General features: G+C 41.0%; 1 protein-coding gene across 1 annotated transcript in view; it reads right to left on the reverse strand.

Moving 5' to 3' along the window:
- Positions 1-534: 534 nt before the first annotated feature.
- Positions 535-14,886, reverse strand: part of LOC126235336 (uncharacterized) — a 148,037-nt gene continuing 133,685 nt past the window's right edge. Inside the window, exons 6-7 of the mRNA XM_049944058.1 lie at positions 6,805-7,030; positions 535-845 (exon numbers count right to left, since the gene is read on the reverse strand). Coding sequence (XP_049800015.1) covers positions 535-845; positions 6,805-7,030 — 537 coding nt within the window. The remainder of the gene's footprint in view (positions 846-6,804; positions 7,031-14,886) is intronic.

A 14,886-nucleotide genomic window follows, 5' to 3' on the forward strand; every position in this document is an offset into this window, starting at 1 on the left:
TAAGCAGATCATTTCAGTAATCCATTATAACAGAACCCTGTGTAAGTGACTAAGGAAGTAAATGCAGCTGTTTCAAACCGAAATGAAGTGCTCTCATTAGTACCTTTTTCGTACCGTTTTGTATGTATTTTGAAAACTTTTTCATCGTTTTCTGACCGTAATTTGCAGCTTAAAGGTTGCTGATCTCTCATGCATTAAAACCACTGTTCATGTGCTGCTTACAGTCCAGTAGTCTACCAGTTGCTGGCCACAACTGATGAACCTTGGCTCTGAGTTGAGGCAGCTTGGAATGACATACCCAAATCTCAATGGGACAGTATACCCTGCACAGTTAGACCCATTCTTGATGGCAGCTTTGTTACTGAAGTTTGCAACTCGAAACATAGTCATGTATTCTTTGTACCGCACTTATACGCACAATAAGCAAACTTTTGTTATTTGCTACCCTTCCTGGTGTTGCAGTTTCAGCCACCAACGTGTGTGTTTTACTTTTAGAACTGACGGTGTTTTACAGCCGTTTTTAGGCGCGCCCCCTCAGTCAAGACAGAGCGCAGCGTCGGGCGGCATGTGCTGCCGGAGCTGCGCGGCGGTATCCAGGGTGGGCGGCAGCGCGTCGCACGCGGACACGCGCAGGTAGGCGAGGCGCGGCGCGGCGCGGCACGCGGCCTGCAGCGGCTTCGGGCGCAGCTCAGGCGCGCGGCACGCGCTCAGCACGCGCAGCTGCGGCCAGCCGCCGGCTCGGCGCAGCAACTGGGACAGACGCTCGGCAGGCAGCCGCGGCGACTCCAGGAACACGCCCTCCACGCGGCTCTGCGCGCTGGCGTCGCCTGCGACGCTGTCGGGGCCTGCAGCATAGCGCATACACACACATACAAATACGCATGTGTGTTGTTAAGGATGGTGGTCTTTTCAAGAACAGGAATAATTGACGCCATAAGGGAACGACAGCAATAAAATACACTATTGGCCATTAAAATTGCTACACTAAGAATAAATGCAGATGATAAATGGGTATTCATCAGACAGACATATTATACTAGAACTGACATGTGATTATATTTTAAGGCAATTTGGGTGCATAGATCCTGAGAAATCAGTACCCACAACAACCACATCTGGCCGTAATAACGGCCTTGATATGCCTGGGCATTGAGTCAAACAGAGCTTGGATGGTGTGTACAGGTACAGCTGCCCATGCAGATTCAACATGATACCACAGTTCATCAAGAGTAGTGCGTGGCATATTGTGACGAGCCAATTGCTCGGCCACCATTGACCAGACGTTTTCAGTTGGTGAGAGATGTGGAGAAAGTGCTGGCCAGGCAGCAGTCGAACATTTTCTGTATCCAGAAACGCCCATACAGGACCTGCAACATGCGGTTGTGCATTATCCTGCTGAAATGTAGCCGCTTGGGATTAGCCGAGCGGTCTAAGGCGCTGCAGTGGAGTCCTCCCTCGAGTAGGGGTGTGTGTGTGTTTGTCCTTAGGATAATTTAGATCAAGTAATGTATAAGCTTATTGAATGGTGACCTTAGCAGTTAAGTCCCATAAGATTTCACACACATTTGATCTTTTTTTTTTTTTTTTTTTTTGCTGAAATGTAGGGTTTCGCAGGGATCGAGTGGAGGGTAGAGCCATGGGTCGTAAAACATCTGAAGTGTAACGTCCACTGTTCAAAGTGCTGTCAATGCGAACAAGAAGTGACTGAGACGTGTAACCAATGGCACCACATTCCATCATGCCGGGTGATACGGCAGTATGCCGATGACGAATACACGGTTTCAATGTGCGTTCACCACGATGTCGCCAAACGCGGATATGACCATCATGATGCTGCAAGCAGAACCTGGATTCATCCGAAAAAATGATCTTTTTCCATTCGTCCACCCTGGTTCGTCGCTTAGTACACCATTGCAGGCGCTCCTGTCTGTGATGCATCGTAAAGGTTAACCACAGCCATGGTTTCCGAGCTGATAGTCCATGCTGCCACAAACTTCGTCGAACTGCTCGTGCAGATGGTTGTTGTATTGCAAATGTCGCTATCTATTGACTCAGGGATCGAGACATGCCTGTACGATCCGTTACAGCCATGCAGATAAGATGCCTCTCATCTCAACTGCTAGTGATACGAGGCTCTTGGGAATCCAGCATGGCTTTCCGTATTACCCTCCTGAACCCACCGATTCCATGCTAACAATCATCGGATCTCGACCAACGTGAGCAGCAATGTCACGATACGATAAACCGCAATTGCCATAGGCTGCAATCCGACCTTTATCAAAGTCGTAAACGTGATGGTACGTATTTCTCCTCTTTACACGAGGCATCACAACAACGTTTCACCAGGCAATGCCGGTCATCTGCTGTTTATGTATGAGAAATTGGTTGGAAACATTCCTCATGTCAGCACGTTGTAGGTGTCGCCACCGACGTCAACCTTGTGTGAATGCTCTGAAAAGCTAATCATTTGCATATCACAGCATCTTCTTTCTAGAACTTAGAACTAGTTGAATCGAATTAACCTAAGGACATCACACACATCCATGCCTGAGGCAGAAGGTTATTTCCATCACCACATTTGAAAAATATGGGTAATTGTTATACATAATAGCTTTACATCAGCATAAATTCAAATTACTTATCCTCAAAAATATTTCACTGATTTATTTACTAGTCATCTTTTCTTAAAAAATAATTCACAGATGCCATATTACTCTACAAATTTTTCCAAAATGTGATATTTTTTGCAAATTAACATTGACTGCGAAACGGAAAATAGATATCTTAATCATCTGAATATTAGAAAATAGATGAACAGAAGACATTCTGATGGAGTAGATTTGAGGGAATAAATAATTCAAGCTTCAGTTACTATGTGATATAAACAGAGAACGCAGTATGACTCTCGAAGGTACACAAAAGCTTTAACGGCCATAAGAGTAATGGAAAATGGAAGTACAATGAAATTCTAATAAATAAATAATAATAATAACGTTTGCTATAATATCCAGATTGATTCGTGTGATTAGTTGTTGTCTTATACCTGGTCAGCTGATGGCAATTTCTCTTTACTTAGATCTATATTCATTAACCGAGACTGAAATTGCCTTGTTCCAATATCTGCATTTTGAAACTCGAACTGGGAACCAGAGATCGTCCCGAGTTCGAAAATCTCATTCTACTTGCATCTCGCTAGGAACTGGCACAACACGCCGAAGACCTTCTCCACTAAGGTGTTAGTTAGAAATCTCTAAAGAAATTGATCACTTTCACGGACTGTAATAGCATATCGTTGAAAGAAGCGCCGGCCCGAGTGGCCGAGCAGTTCTAGGCGCTTCATTCTGGAACCGCGCGACCGATACGGTCACAGGTTCGAATCCCGCCTCGGGCATGGATGTGTGTTATGTCGTTAGGTTAGTTCGGTTTAAGTAGTTCTAAGTTCTAGGGGACTGATGACCTCAGCTGTTAAGTCCCATAGTGCTCAGAGCTATTTGAACCATTTTTTTTAAAGAAGCCTGTAATTTAGTGGCCATGTTCCAAGTCAGTAACCAGTTCTTGCATCGTCCGATGGCATTCTCTTACGTCTACGGAAAATGGAATGAGTGTGGTTGTTGGTATTACAGAGCTACCCATTTCGTATCTTCTATGGTTTGTCGATGTATGAGCAAAGGATAAGTCTGTATTGAAAGTCTGACTTCTTCTGATGAATTCCTTGAGGAGTCTAAAAGTATCAGACTTCTGTTCGACTTACGATGTTTGTGTAAGATGCAGATTTCGTTTGCAAGATAGATATTGTGAAAATGTTGCAGATGGAATCCAAACAAACAATACGTTTAGCTGACCAAACAACCTCGGCAAGGCTAACAAGAACATAAATAATTTAGAGCAGGATCACGCAATGTGTCAAACAAATTTTGAGCAACTACATGCTCTCTTCCGTTTCGGTGGTCACAATTCCTCCATTGCATTGCCACGCTTCATTGGCTGTATTTATCTATTCACAGTTTCCCCATACAGATTTTGTGTTCTTCAAGACATGGTAAAGATTTCCTTTCATATCAATGACTTTCGAGTTAATTATTCACGAGACTGTATCTTTTTTCAAAGAAACAAATTTAATCATAGCACGTGAGCCAGGTCCTTGCATTACACTCACCATTCTTTTAAAAATGAGCTGTAGAAATGTGTGGCCGATGGTAAATGATTTCACGCATTTCACTATTAATGAGACTTTGTACGAAACAAAGACGTTGGCTGCGTTTATCAGACTTGGATTTTAAGGCTTGGGAAAATGTAAGGGACTTACCATAATTGGCAGGATGCAACTTTTCGAAGTGACCACTTTACTCTGGAAGGCTTCATACTTTCAGCTGAAAATATTCTCACAAATTAGGTACAATGGTAACTGCCCATTTTTAGCCAAGAGAAAACATCCATTTTTCCAATGATTATTCGAATATGGACGGTATAGGTAACAGTTGTGTCTCCTCCTTTCCTATTGTTTGTCCGCCGTATGGGGTGCTATTTTCCTGATTTGGTGTTTCCTACTTTATTTTAACTTTGTGGCTGGGTGTTCTTCCTGTCGTCACAGTCATTAGAAAGAGACGAAATGTGCGGCATCCTGTGTGTTATCGTAGTGTAACTATGCCTAAACACCAGACCCAATTCGGCCTGTGCGTATGCCCCCTAATCCCTTGGTGGTCCATCGAATATTCGCACAAAGTACGCACGCAGTAGTCTCAACAACGAAGCTTCAGTGCTTCTAAATTGGTGGTCCATGCCAAATCACTTTGGGGAATTTCCTTGTCAGATCTTTCGATGAGCGTTTAAAGGAGGCTATATTCAAGTCAGTAAGACACTAGCAGCTGTATAAAATCTTCGGTAATTCACGTCATTGAGTACACTGCCGGTGATGATTAGAAGCTCATGTCCTGTTAGCGTGGCATGGTATCTACATGAATAGAAGTTCCGGCCTGTCGCGCAGTAGCGCAGTAAAGACTGGCCTGTGTGGTACTACGACAAGCGCAGCTGCTGCTGTCTTCGCTGAAAAAGCTGCCTGTCACGGCCATGCAGCTCGTCTTCCGCTTGGTTTTGCTAACGCGGTGCTGGGGCAGTGGCGAATTGGGCCAGCATGGGCGGCACGGGACACTGTATCTCAATGTACGCGTGGCGGCCAAGGAACGGTGAAAGGCTGCCCAGTGGAAGCTGCATGAATGTAAAATCACGCAGTATTGAGCCGAATGGCTCGACTGAATGAGACATGTCTTGCACCTGTAAGGGTACGCGTAAACTGTGCCTTTTAAGTGTTTTGCTCCTGTTGGCGGTGGTGTCATGTTGCAGTAGTTACCTCAGCGCTGATACAGCGCAATACATGCCCGCTCGCTACTACACTGTTGTCAGAGCAATAGTTATGTCGTCAACTCTGGACAAATTCCAGTAATAAACGATGAAAGTAACTTTACATCAGCCTTGCTGTGGTTGTCGTCACTGTGCACTGCACGCAAAAGTTGATGTCTCAGACTGTAACTAGAGCTACACAGCTATGGAGAGACAGAAACAAATCAGTCACCATCTTTAAACAAATGCAGTATATGCATTTGTAATTCGTATTAAGAGAATAGAAACGTACAATTACACTCATGATAACTTACGCTCTATCTATCGCTTGCGCCTGTGTCCCGCATTTTGCGCGGGGTTGGCGTAGTTAAATCGGATTTGGCATGTTAATGTGAAGGGGTGGCCGGAAGCCCTTACAGCCGCCACCCCTTACCCCCCGGGTCGGAATCAGAGTACCCCGTCTGTCAGCGTATAGTGTAAATCATGGAAAAGTACGGATGTGTTGCAAATGTCTGTGAGTCGTGTAACTGTGGCGGGACGTGGGGACCAGCCCGGCATTCACCTATATGGATGTGGGAAACCGCCTAAAAACCACATCCAGGCTGGCCGGCACACCAGCCCTCGTCGTTAATTCGGCGGGCGGGTTCGATCCAGGGCCGGCGCGCCGAGTCCAGGAAGCAGTGCATTAGCGCTCTAGGCTAACCTGGCGGGTGATAACTGACGCACAAAAATCCTGAATAAAATCCTATGCCACAGATTATAAGTTCGTTCGAAGGGCGCAGGCAGGCAGGGTTTCGTTCAGGCAGTAAACACTCTTAAAGTATACATCGTAAACCACTGTACACAACTCGGAGGCAATTCGAAAGCAGCTCGGACGCATCGCGACGCCGACTCGAAAGCAGCTCGGACGCATCGCGACGCCGACTCGAAAGCAGCTCGCTGTTGCAGGGTCCTGCAGCTCACTAAATGCCCCACTACCAGGATACACGTCACGCCCTAGCATAGAAAAGTAGTGTGGCTACGTTGTATATTACGATTACGCTGTTTACGTCTACCGAGTAGGCAGCCCTTCAGAAGGGTAAAGTGTCCGTAAGGTTCAGCAGGCTTCAGCATTAACTCTTCAAAAAAGTGCTTTAGAAGCGTTTTCGTAGCTGTATGCTCCTTTTAAGTCTCTGGTCTCATTTTTAAAATAAGGTTATCGAAATGTATATTTGTCAGTATTTGGTATCTCGATAATATCTGTTACCACACCGGTATGTAGAAAACTAAATTAACGTACAATTTTGACAACTAGTAAATAAAACAATATTCAACATAATAAGCATACAATGCCCGTCCCGACCCAACCGTCCAATTGCCCACTACCACCCGTCCCAACGTCTCCAACCCACCAGTGGGCGATAACACCCACGTTGTTCGAGGCAGTGCTTCTTCACTGCCCTAGAGTCAAAGTAAGAGGGCTGTTACCGAACGCGGCGTCCCAGAAGCAAGGCGGCAGCGCGTGGTCCCAGCTGAAGTCATCGCCGTCCGCGAAGAAGAGCGTGCGCAGGCGCGGCAGCATCCACCGTGGCCGCGTCAGACAGCCGTGCTGTGCGCACGCGTGAGGGAAGGCCGTGCCGCAACCGCTCAGGAGCAGCCGCTCCAGCCGCGGGCAGCGCGCCGTGATCTCGTGCGTGTCCACGTTCTCCATCACCTGCCGCAACCACCGCCCACACTCAGGACGACACTTAACACAACGAGCAAACTTGTACGTACGTACACAACGTCACTGTCTCTGAGATCTGCGAAACAAAATGCTTCACATTTATGGATATATAGTTATCGATGGTAAAGAAATTTGAGAATTCGCTAGATGACGATTAGTTTGGTTTTAGGAAAAGTAAAGGGACGAGAGAGGCAATTCTGACATTACGGCTAATAATGGAAGCAAGGCTAAAGAAAAATCAAGACACTTTCATAGGATTTGTAAACCTGGAAAAATCGTTCGACAATATAAAATGGTGCAAGCTGTTCGAGATTCTGCAAAAAGTAGGGGTAAGCTATAGAGAGAGACGGGTCATATACAATATGTACAACAACCAAGAGAGGACGATCCGGAACGAAGTGCTCGTATTAAGAAGGGTGTAAGACAAGGCTGTAGCCTTTCGCCCCTACTCTTCAATCTGTACATCGAGGAAGCAATGATGGAAATAAAAAAAAGGTTCAGGAGTGGAATTAAAATACAAGGTGAAAGGATATCAATGATACGATTCGCTGATGACATTGCTATCCTGAGTGAAAGTGAAGAAGAATTAAATGATCTGCTGAACGGAATGAACAGTCTAATGAGTACACAGTATGGTTTGAGAGTAAAGCGGAGAAAGACGAAGGTAATGAGAAGTAGTAGAAATGAGAACAGCGAGAAACTTAACATCAGGACTGATGGTCACGAAGTCAATGAAGTTAAGGAATTCTGCTACCTAGACAGTAAAATAACCAATGACGGACGGAGCAAGGAGGACATCAAAAGCAGACTCGCTATGGCAAAAAAAGTCATTTCTGGCCAAGAGAAGTCTACTAATATCAAGTACCGGCCTTAATTTGACGAAGAAATTTCTGATGATGTACGTCTGGAGTACAGCATTGTATGGTAGTGAATCATGGACTGTGGGAAAACCGGAACAGAAGAGAATCGAGGGATTTCAGATGTGGTGCTCTAGACGAATGTTGAAAATTAGGTGGACTGATAAGGTAAGGAATGAGGAGGTTCTACACAGAATCGGAGAGGAAAGGAATATGTGGAAAACACTGATAAGGAGAAGGGACAGGATGATATGACATCTGCTAAGACATGAGGGAATGACTTCCAGGGTACTAGATGGAGCTGTAGAGGGCAAAAAGTGTAGAGGAAGACAGAGATTGGAATACGTCAAGCAAATAATTGAGGACGTAGGTTGCAAGTGCTACTCTGAGATGAAGAGATTAGCACAGGAAAGGAATTCGTGGCGGGCCGCATCAAACCAGTCAGTAGACTGATGACAAAAAAAAAAGTTTATCTTACCGATCTCTGGACCCTGGATCACAAGTGGTATGGGGATGCCCGTTGCCTAGTGAGTGGGGTTAGCACGTAGCGCCTTAGCCAGTTAGTCTGCTGGTTTTGCTCAGGCAGTGAACAAGTACGAATCGGAACGCTGGAATGGAGCAAACAGGGGCAAGAAGTAAGGGATGTTAAACTTTTTTCTTTAAGGCGATCGAGTGAAATCATACGGGACAACGGCTGAAACAAATGAAAATGTGATACACGTTAGATCTACAAAGGAACATTTTCATTACCTCAAGACATAATAAACTCAGTGTTAATGATAAACTGTTTAACCTCCAGACCCCTTATTGGTAGTATGTTCATCGAACTAGTTATGTTGAAGGGTGGCAGTAGAGGTTGAGGGAAAACGTAAACCACAGACAAGTAATCGTGGCACAGTGGAACGTATGGCTTGTGAGTCATTTCCTGCAGTGCTGTCTGTAAATAGTCCAATTCCGAATCAATACGAATAGTACGACAACCAACAATTTGAAAAACTTTGAAACAGAAAGAATACAAACCCAAGACATCAAAACTTCCGACAGCCCTATCAGTGACTGTTCACTTGATATGTAGGGTCATTAACCATATCAATGATGCCATCGTCCTCTCGTGACAAACCACACCCGCTCCTATGGCACCTTACCACCCCCATTCAATCAATCTCTGAATTATACTAAGAATGTTACCCACCAATTGTCAGATGTGTCATATTTATTTTGTAGTACATACATCACGCATTCGGAAACAGGACCGTAACATTCTCAGTACTGACTCATGAGACGTAGTACGATGACGTCACAAGAGATAACCACAGAGTAGTATTAAAATGAGGAGTTAGTTACTTGAAATGTTTAAAAATGGCCTCAAAGTCAAAGATATGCAGCATTTCTGAAAAATTACTCAAGCTTACTTAGGGAGAATGGTCTCAAATTCCTAGAAATTTACAGAAAATAACATCAATTTCTAAAATATTTGCCTCTGAACTGACTACACAAAACACGGCACACACACACTCCTTGCACTTGTTAAAGAAGTTGCCACATATCTTTTCATTCCTCCCTACAAAAACTGTTTATGTCAAAAACTGGACTGTCTCGTAAGTAACTTCTATCTCACACCTTTAAATTTCATTGTAAACTACAGTATATAGCATCTAATATGAGAACAAATATACAAAATACTCGCTGTAAATAGTTGAAAACCGCAATATAATGTAATTAAAAATTAGGAATATGTAATTGCCGAACATGAATTCAATCTTAAATATTTCTGCAAAACTCCAAGTTCCAAAATAAAAAGCTCTTCTTTCTACTCCCGTCGCTTGTCATCACCATCAGAAGTGATTGTAACGTACATCGTGTAAGACATAATGGACCCTCAACTTAATTAATTTTCACATCTAATTTTTCTGTGATTCTTTGGAAGTGTCAAAACGTTCTTTCTAAGATATCTGCTAAAATACGCCACCAACACAATAAATGCAATGTTTGCCTCGTCACAGTGTTATTTACACACACACACACACACACACACACACACACACACACACACACAAGTTGTTTATGTCATGGAATTATAGATTAAGTTGCATTAGTTAACATTCGAAGACGTATCTGTGCACCAGAACTGGTGTAGGTGCTATAGAGACTCAAATGAATTTTGTTCCACATATAAATAGTTGTAACACTTGTCAACTGTCATAATGTTAATTCAGTGTTTGAAATGTCAACAAAGATACGTCAGGAATACAAAAAATGCAATGATAACGTCTTTTTTTTTCTTTACAGCTCTTTTCCTGCAGTCGAAGTTATACAAAGTACACAAAGTGGCAAAATGGCAGTCGGTCTACAGAACATGAAAAAGGAAATGTATTTTGTGTGAGTGAAAGTACTGTGTGCAAAAGCCTAACACTTGTATAACGAAAAACGTCAGGATTGACGTAAGAAACAGAAACTTTACCATTTAAGATGCTTTAAAATAAAGCAAAATGTTTTTGATCTTAATGAGACTTTTATTAGTCATAAAAACGTTATTAATGTATATAACTTGAAAAAAAGTGAATGTTTCCGTCAAATATCATAATATTATTTTCCACACATGTATCCATCACGCTTACGTGTAAAACATGACGGTGAACCCTAAGGTAAATGGCCCAGTGCTATTTCCAGCCTAAATAATCACAATAAACATAGTATTATTAACATTATTTTTTAAAAGTCAACTAAATATAATATTATGTAGTAAAAGTAACCTGATAAGGCTTATAATTACAGAAGTCTCATATTAGTTAAAATACTGTGTTAAGCAGGAAAATACATAAACAAATGAGCAGTCTGAATTACTTACAGCTACTAGAAGAATGTAATTTATTCCGGCTTTTAGGTCCACTCTTTGTGTGTGGGGCAACGTAAATTCAATACTTCGACGTTTAAATTGTTATGTGATGATCTTCAGTGTTACAAAGGTATCTCCAGGTACGAAATACATAGACAAGGTTGTTATTTCTGTCTGTGGATATGTTATTGTTGGTTCATAGAACCTATTGTCGTTATTTGACGTTTTTGCAAGCTTTTCAGTATGTTTCACATTAACAAGTTCCATTTTGGGGTGATGAATATAATGCGTCATACTCTGAATTAGAGGATACAATCGATGTTATTAACACCTTAATTTTGCATTTTATTTGTATCTGAACAAGCTGCAGTAGAGGTTGAGAGCAAAAGAAACTTTAGAGGAAGATTGCACTATTTACCAACTGGAGCTGTAATGCCGACGCTCTCTACAATATTTACAGATTGTATTTCCTGTTACGAACTACTAAATAACACCAAAATCTAATCAAAATACACACTGTAAAACCACATTCTCACATAACACAGCCAAAGGACAAAGCAAGTTGGTGAAACAAGATATTAGGAAGGGAGGAAGAACGTGTTTTCTTGTGTTCTTTGTTGATATATTACGCTTTAACTGCACCTTTTCAAACGACACAAGGTGAACTTCTGCTATACCTGCGTACATCAAAACATGGCCAGTCTCACTGCTGAAAGAAGAGACAGAGGAAATATTGCCATAGACTGTGTCGCAACAAGATAGAGATGCGAGGTCGAAAGCATGAAAATAAGATATTGGCACCAACATAAAATTATTTATCATTTATTGGGTACGAAGTATACATAGGTTGCTTATCATACGATGCAAGTTCAATTACAGATGTCTGTGAACTGATATTCAGACTTTGCATCAAAATAAACTGGTAGTGTTTCTCAAAATATGATAGATTTCGACCACTAAACACACATGGCGCAGCTGTCGTGAATTAATTGTCTTCCAGGACAAAAAAGCATGGTTTGCATATTTGCACAACTAATACAAGTTATAGGTTAGCGAACACTTGCTGATGACCAAAATTCGATACCTGTCCCACACTTTGCAGACACAATGGACCTTCAAGTTAAGATTTTCCCCATTTAAATTATTTGTATTAATTTTTTTTAAATATACATGGCTTGCTTATTGGCGCTACTGAGTAAATTATAGCTTAGTAGAAAAGTTTTGTTTGTTCTTAGTACCACAAATTAAATTTATCAAACTACATAATATAAAGCATTCTATAACACAGCAAAACACCATGAATACTCCTGCTATTCTTACAGATTAAAGGGCACCTGTCAGTGAGACTAATGAAGTAAAGATATTAATCCTACAACTAACTTCGTAAAAAACTCATATCTAAAACCCAAAGTTAGATATTACTACCGTACTTTGCAAGCATACTGGACCTCCAACTTCATCATTTCCACATCTAAATAGTTTGCATCAGTTATTAAAATACATTGAGTTCGCTTTTTGACACTACTGAAATAAATTATATGTTCGTCGATGACCACACTTAAAACTTAGTATCATGCACTGAATTCATCAAAATATGTTGACGATGTTGCTACTTTGAATTTTACAATGAGTATTATGGGTAGATTTTTGTGTTATTTAGTAGTTAATTATATGAAATACTGTCTTTAAAGTTTTACAGGGACTTGGAACCATTGTTCCACTGATAATTATAGCAGTCTTCCTTGAAAGTTCGTTTTGTACTTATTCTCTTCAATGTCTAGTTCAAATGCAAATAAAAAGCAACCTTGTGCTGTTAAGATAATGGACTACATTTTTTAGTGTAAAACATCTTCCATCTCCCCTAAATTTGTGCTTCTCAAGGTGAAAATGTACCAAAAAAATTCTAAAAACGTGAAGGAGATACTATTGTAAGACTGATGGCCATTGTAGTACAATACAGATGTGGAAATATGAACTATGAGGGTGCATTGTACCTTACAACAAGAGCACGAATGGACTGAATAAACATACTTCCGGCAGCTGGAAGTAATTCACACAGCCTATCAATTTGTGTGTTACTTGGTTACCATAGTGTTTTAGCTGAGATCAGATTTCTGCGGTTATAGATCTACAAAGAACATATTAAAATATTGTACATGGCTGGTGCAGCAACCTTTCAATGAAATCTTCTTGTAGAAATAGTGAACAGCTGTTGCGAAGTGAAGGATTATAAAATCCTTTTACCATGATTTCAACTTTTATAAGAAAGGCTTTTTTCAGAAAGAAATATTGACAACCTAAGCAAGTTAACAGTGATTTTACTAGTCGCAATAATTCCAAAAACAGGTATGGCTATCGACTTTATTAGTCTGAATAATATTTTGTACTCGGAAGGATATAATCATATTTTGTTTTGTGTACAAAGGATTGTTCAGAATAGTAAAATCGATAGCCACAACTGTTTCGAGGGTTTGGGCATGCAGATTTTTTTAAATTTTGTGTATGGCTGGAGCAGCAACTGTAGAATGAAATCTTCTTGTAGAAATAGTGAAGTTTAATTAAAAGCCCTTCACTATGGTTGCAAAGTTTAAAGAACTTACCTCCCCAGGTCTCAAATGCTTTTCTACATTTATGGACATTTCGTCGAAAACTCTCAAAAGAGGTATGACCATCAATTTTAAGATGGAAACATGGTAAAGAAGTTTTAATAAAAGTTCCATTTTGCAACTGATAGACTGTTCACTATTTCTACAATAACAACAACGCACCATGGAACACTTTAGACGTGGAAATGTTTAATTTGAGGGTGTATTATGATTTACACCAAGAGTAGGCCTAAGAAAATGAATTAGTTATATCTGTGCTGTAGCTGGGTGTTATTCAGACTGCCTATTCGTTAATGTATTTGTCTGCTTAGCGTAGTATTTTAGCTAACGTGTGAACCCTGTAGTTATGAGTCTGCTCTAGGTAGTTTCACTGCAGCACTCTTTTAGGCCTATCTGAAATGTCAACTGTCTGCTTAGAATGCTATTTGTAATTATTTAAACATGGAAAAATATAGCAACTTGTACTTTAGAGTTCGCAATCATGTCATAGGCATCTGTCTGATGCAAATGTGTGTGGAAAGTAGGATTATGACTTTTGACTGAGACAGTGCGTTTTTTGTATCGCTGACTTATTTCTGGAGACACTTGACAAGAATCATAGAACAGTTTTGATGCGGTAAATAATGAACTTGTTGCGCTGTTGTGCCTTACACCATGTGTAGTACATCGGACTAAATTTGAATGTTTCACTAGCACAGCTTAACTTCCGTAAGTTCGTAGTATAAACATGGTGTGTGTGTAAGTGTGTGTGTGTGTGTGTGTGTGTGTGTGTGTGTGTGTGTGTTCTACTACCGCTCTGTCAAAGCAACCTTTTACTTTGTAGTACTAGTGTGCTAGCTGCCACTCATTTCAATTAACTATAGCAGTAGAAACAATAGCAGTAACAAGTTTTCTGCTACTATGGACTGCATTAATAGAAACATTTATTTGTAACAAACCAACATTCACTTTGCTAAAGAAGACTGCTTGTGTCACATACTGGACTGCATTGTTAGTATATTTCATCTCCCATTTACCAATATTATTCGTAATTATATGACATTTGCTATGAAATACGTATACTGTTATAAAATGTACTTTCCATAAATAGTTAAAAATAAGCTTTGCTTATACAAAGTACTTATGAATTACAAATATGAAGTTGCTGATTATGAGTTTAACTTTAAATACTGTTCCTCAAAGCTTTAAAATGTAAAATAAAATCGACTGCTCCTTTATACGTGTCTTGCTCGTCATTGTCAACAGAGGACACTATTCATAGATCAATTATTGTGCTACACACGGCGCAAGGCACAACAGATCCTCGAATCACTTATTTTCCACACACCATTAGTTCTGTGAAATTTGCCAAGTATCACAACGTTCTTTCAAAAAGTCTTCAGAAGGACATCAACAACAGAAAAAAATGTAATGTTTCCATCATTGTGTCACAGTTTTACTTTCAACGCGCACAGACACACACACACACACACACACACACACACACACACACACACACACACACACAATGAAGGCAATGGAACAGCGCAATTTGTCAGTAGAAGG

Source organism: Schistocerca nitens, chromosome 2 (assembly GCF_023898315.1).
Source record: "Schistocerca nitens isolate TAMUIC-IGC-003100 chromosome 2, iqSchNite1.1, whole genome shotgun sequence".
Lineage (NCBI taxonomy): Eukaryota > Metazoa > Arthropoda > Insecta > Orthoptera > Acrididae > Schistocerca > Schistocerca nitens.